This window comes from Arachis ipaensis, chromosome B3, assembly GCF_059453495.1.
Source record: "Arachis ipaensis isolate K30076 ecotype BB chromosome B3, ASM5945349v1, whole genome shotgun sequence".
Classification (NCBI taxonomy): Eukaryota; Viridiplantae; Streptophyta; class Magnoliopsida; order Fabales; family Fabaceae; genus Arachis; species Arachis ipaensis.
The window spans coordinates 93730869-93736204 of record NC_142438.1 but is presented as its reverse complement, the minus strand read 5'-3'; the positions used below and the strand labels follow the sequence as shown (position 1 = coordinate 93736204).

Here is a 5336-nt window from a genome sequence, read left to right as displayed (position 1 = left end):
TAATTAAAAATTATTAAATAATATTTTATTTACATAAAATCAACTATTTGCGAAGTTTCACATAAAAAAAATCCAATTTTGATACTTATTTCGTTTATAAATGATATTTATATGCCAATTTCATTTGGATTAAAATATGGATCTACTTAGAAGATAAAAAAGATATAATTTGTTGGATAATTTACGTTGATAAATTAATTGAATATCAATTTTACGTAGATGTTCTGAAAAGAAATTAGTTATATGCTTGTCCTAAATAATTGAATTTTCAATTTAAATATTTATATGTAAATTGAATTAACTCATTTAGCCCAATTCGATTTAGCATGCATCTAATTTGATTTATTAGAGAAGGAGATGTAACAACTTAATTTTTAGCATGTCATGATTAAACTAAAAGTTAGGCATTACTAGCTTGCTTTTTTTATTTTAATTGTTATTTATTATATGAACCTAATTCGTTGTTAAAGGCCAATTGTTTTACGGAAAATTTTTTTATTTAAAACGCATTCGGTTTGATGAGTAGATACATTCATAATAAAATCACAAATAAAAACAAATAAAGCAGCTTAAAGTTATCACACGTATACATTGCACTACGGCTAATAATATTCGCCTAGTCCTTTTAGACTATAAAACTGAGAGAATAATACTCTAAGTCTTCAAAATTCGACCAAGCTGAACGTCATCAAAAGGCAAAATATCATTCACTACTCGGTGCGATCATATATCATCATTAGAGCGTCGGCGCTCTATCTGAAGGAGAGGAAAGGAGTAAGAACTTGGGAATTCTTTGTAAGGTTGGGGCTGTTAACTAAGTTCATTAATACTTTTTGTTTACTAGGAGAATATTATATAAACAGAAAATACGCAAAACAATACAATACATAAAATAATAGGTAAATAAAAAATACAGAAAAACCACACAAACGAGAATACAGAAAGCACACACATATACACAGAATACATCTATAGCAGAAAAACATGTGCAAACAAGTATGATGTATGCCTGTCCTACGCAGCCATGAGCTCACGTGTCGGTTTACACCTTGCAGCCCAACATTACCCGAGCACAAATCTCAGATATGACTTTCCAGTTGCATCAGTTGCTAAAAGTCGTATGGCCGAAACCACATCAGTTGACTTGAAGTCGTGCTGCCGAAGCTACAACAATTTTACTTTTTAACCCCCTTTTCTATAGATATACGTACTCCTGAAAGCAGTTCTCAATTTATCGCATCCCCACTATACAATCGACACCAAGACCCAATCAACATTCACATTTCAGTTTTTCTTTTCTATAAATCATCCTTTTCCTTAATCGTTATTAGCTCTCAATCTCTATAACTCTTTTTCTTAAGCATCTTCCTAGGTATTTTATGAAAAATTTTCTAAAAATTAGACTAATATTTATCTTTCTACGTCTTTTACCATGATTACCGTTATATTTCTAAATTCTTATGGTACTTTTCTCACCTTTTATTTAATTCTATTTATATCCTTTAGTTTCTATATATTATACTCAATCTCAGAATTTTAGTTATTTGTAATTTAATCATAAGCTTTAATTAATTCTATTTTAACCTATCAATCTTTTAATTAATTATCTTAACTCTTTAATATTTTATTTAACTATATTTTATCTTTATAATTTTATTAAATTATAGTTCTTCTCTTAATATTTTTAAAATTCTTTTTCCAATTTTATTATTCACGAAATGTGATGCTTAGCGTCTAGCACTTGTGGAGTTTGATCATAGAGCGTCCAGCACCCATAATTACTTTATACAATATTTTATATATATAATGATTATATGGTACATAAAAAATAAATTATTTTAATTTTAAATATCAGGATATATTTTTTTTTATAATTTAAGGAAAATTCACCGTAATTTCCGGCGAATTCCATTATATTTATAGAGTATTGCATTTTCTGGAAAACTTCATATAAATTATGAAATTTGTCGTACTCACGGCGAACTTCACTATAATAATCGATAAAAAAGAGATGAACTATTACGATGATACACAAATCGCTCTGACACAGTTTGTTATTTTTCGACTATATAACCGGTCGAATCACTTTTCCAAGAAAGTGCGACAAACTTATCTTAAATTACAAAAAAACGTATCCTAATATTTAAAATTAAAATATTTTTTTTTTAAAAAATATTTTTTAATTTATGTCAAAAAATCCAATGTATATATGTTAATGATTATTATATATAATATATATTATATATACTTTTATATTATATTACATGGTATAAACTAAATAGGGCAAAACACTCAAATAAGCCAAGGGGAGGAAATTATTACGCAAATCTGCCAAACCAAAATCTGGTTCATGAATCAACCAATGCATGTTTATATGTAGTTCGAATCAACTAAATTCGAACCCAATTTACACATAATTCGAATCATGTTTATTCGAATTATACACAAAACTCACACACACACTAATTCGAATCCACCTGATTCGAATTACACATTGAGTAATTCGAATCAGGGTAATTCAAATTACACCCAAAGACACAAACCCAAGTAGTTCGAAACAGGCTGATTCGAATTACACAATGTGTAGTTCGAATTAGGCTGGTTCGAATTATAAAGGCCCATACATGTATATATATGGTGTGAACGTGAATTGATATCATTAGAGTGGGAAAATGGCTAGTGAGGAGAGTTTTGTAGTGTTGGTTCACCACAGAGAAACGATTAAGAGGAAAACACGATCTGGTGTGAAGTTCACCGATAAGGATCCTCTCAGTATTTTCGTGAGGCCTACGACGAGCTACGATGACCTTGGTAATTTTGTGATATAGAAACATGGTCTGCAGGGGGTGAAGCGGGTTATGCTGAAGGAAATCGTGAAGTACGATTGTTTCACGATCGGGAGTGATGAGGACTTGCAGGTCATGTTTCATTGTTGCCGGCAGTTTTCAAAAGTTAGGACACCTGAACTGTTGGCGAAGTTCGTTGATGTGGTATCCAGTTCTGGGGGTTCGAACCGGAATACCCCCATTGTAGGCACGGTTGCCAGTTCTAGCTCCAGACCTGCTGGTGCAACTTCCTCCGTTCCTGTGTATGAACCTCCGGTCCAGCCTGTCGCGTCCCCTTCGTTTGCTATTGATCTGAACTATAGTGGAGGCGGGGAGGTTGGACAAGGGGATTTTGTGCCGAGCTCTTTACAGTGTGCTGCACCGGTTGGTCTTGGAGATGCATTGTTGGATGATCCAGACGATGATGATGTGGAGCTGTATATCATTGCTGATGACAGCGGCGATGATATTGGAGCGAGTGAGCCTGTTGATGCCATGTTAAGTGTGAAGATCTACAGCATCCGATGCGGGGTACAGTACAAGGTGGTGAAGTCTGACTATAGCCGATATGTTGGGAAGTGTTCTGAGTTTGGGAATAGGTGCACATGGTTGATTCGTCTTAGTCTCCGGCAGCGCAAGGGCATTTGGGAGGTCAAACGGTACAACGGACCACATACGTGTCTGGCGACCTCCATCTCCAGCAACCACAAGAGTTTGGATTATCATGTGATTTCAGCATTCATCATGCCAATGGTTAGGGTTGATGCATCCGTCAGCATCAAGATGATCCTTAATGCGACGGCCGCACACTTTGGGTTTAGGTCGGCGTACAGGAGGGTGTGGTTGGCGAAGCAGAAGGCCGTTGCCCACATCTATGGTGATTGGGATGATTCGTACAATGAGCTCTCTAGGTGGGTGTTAGGAGTTCAGTTGACGATGCCTGGTACTGTTGCAATCCTTAGGACCAGCCTTGTTCGAGTTGGGGGACAGGTGGACGAGTCGCTGGCTTATTTTCACTGATTGTTCTGGACGTTTCCACCATGTATCGAGGCATTCCGTCATTGCAAGCCCTTGGTCAGTATTGATGGCACCCATCTGTATGGCAAGTATGGGGGAACGTTGCTCGTCACGATTACACAGGATGGAAACTCCAACATTCTGCCTGTTGCATTTGCACTGGTTGAGGGTGAGAGTGCCAAGTCCTGGTCCTTCTTTCTCTCCCACCTGCGTCAGCATGTGACCCCTCAACCAGATCTGCTGGTTATATCAGACAGGCATAACGGCATCAAGGCCGCGCTTGAGGCTCCGGACGGGGGATGGCTACCTCCTACTGCCTACCGTGCATTCTGCATTCGGCATGTGGTAGCAAATTTCGCCCTAACCTTCAAGGGCAAGGATGCAAGGAGGCTTCTTGTGAATGCAGCGTATGCAAAGACGGACGTGGAGTTCGATTACTGGTTTGATATTCTGTGGTCAGAAGACCCTGTCATGTGTGACTGGGCGAACCGGATTGAGTATTCATTGTGGACACAACATCGGGATGAGGGTCAGAGATTTGGGCACATGACGACAAATATCTCCGAGTGTGTTAATTCAATCCTGAAGGAGTCAAGAATCTCCCTGTCTGCTCGCTGGTGAAGGCAACTTACGGGAGGTTTGCCGAGCTATTCGTCCGCAAGGGGAGAGAGGCTGAGGCCCAGTTGGGTACGGGACAACAATTCAGCCAACACCAACAAAACCACAAGCAAAACCACTAAAATAAACCGCATGCAAAACCACACACATAAACCACATGCAAAACCACTAAAATATACCACAAAAAAAATTTCTAAATACTAACCTCGTCGTTGATGACCCCAACTATATGAGAAACTCCATCCAAATGATATAGTCTTTCTGGATCGTCTCCCATCGGCTTAGTATCCTGGTCGCGCTTTTGTTGTTGCGAATCTGAGTCGTTTTCTCTTGGATTTGGTGGGGTTTGAGAATGGAAAAGTGATTCGAATGAGGTGGGTTTGAACTCCTTTTATAGCCGAATCCAGTGTAATTTGAATCAACCCCATTCGAATTACTACTTGAGGCAAAATGTGAGTAATTCGAATCAACCAGATTCGAACTACTTGGGTTTTCGTGCAATTGTGTAATTCGAATCAACCTGATTCAAATTATTCATAGTGTAATTTGAATCAGGTAGATTTGAATTAGTGAGTGTGTGCGTTTGTGTGTAATTCGAATCAAGGTGAATCGAATTACATGCATTTCAAGTTCGAATTGACCTAGTTTGAACTACATAGAAATGTGGTTTGGTTGATTCGTGAACCAATTTTTGGTTTGGCTGATTTGTGTAATATTCTGCTCCCATTGGCTTATTTATGTGATTTTCCCAACTAAATATATGTTAATAATATTTATAAGGGGCGTCCAGCGCCATTACTTTCATTATATTTATGCTATTATACTATTATATCTTGTATATTGTATATAATATAGGAAACATTTCAAGTGTACCGG

General features: G+C 37.2%; 1 protein-coding gene across 1 annotated transcript; it reads left to right on the top strand.

The window, feature by feature from the left end:
• Window positions 1-2672: 2672 nt before the first annotated feature.
• LOC148571610 (uncharacterized) lies at window positions 2673-4463 on the top strand. Its single transcript, XM_088507295.1, has 4 exons — window positions 2673-2780; window positions 2844-3424; window positions 3584-3815; window positions 3933-4463. The coding sequence occupies exons 1-4, from the start codon at window positions 2673-2675 to the stop codon at window positions 4461-4463; spliced, it is 1452 nt and encodes a 483-aa protein (XP_088363421.1).
• The last annotated feature ends 873 nt before the right edge of the window (window positions 4464-5336 follow it).

Excerpts from the sequence above, each read along its gene's own strand:
- LOC148571610 (XM_088507295.1), top strand. The coding sequence starts at position 2,673 with ATGGCTAGTGAGGAGAGTTTTGTAGTGTTGGTTCACCACAGAGAAACG. Across the intron at positions 2,781-2,843 it reads AGGATCCTCTCAGTATTTTC|GGGGTGAAGCGGGTTATGCT; the intron begins GTGAGGCCTACG and ends CATGGTCTGCAG. Across the intron at positions 3,425-3,583 it reads TGTTCTGAGTTTGGGAATAG|GGTTGATGCATCCGTCAGCA; the intron begins GTGCACATGGTT and ends GCCAATGGTTAG.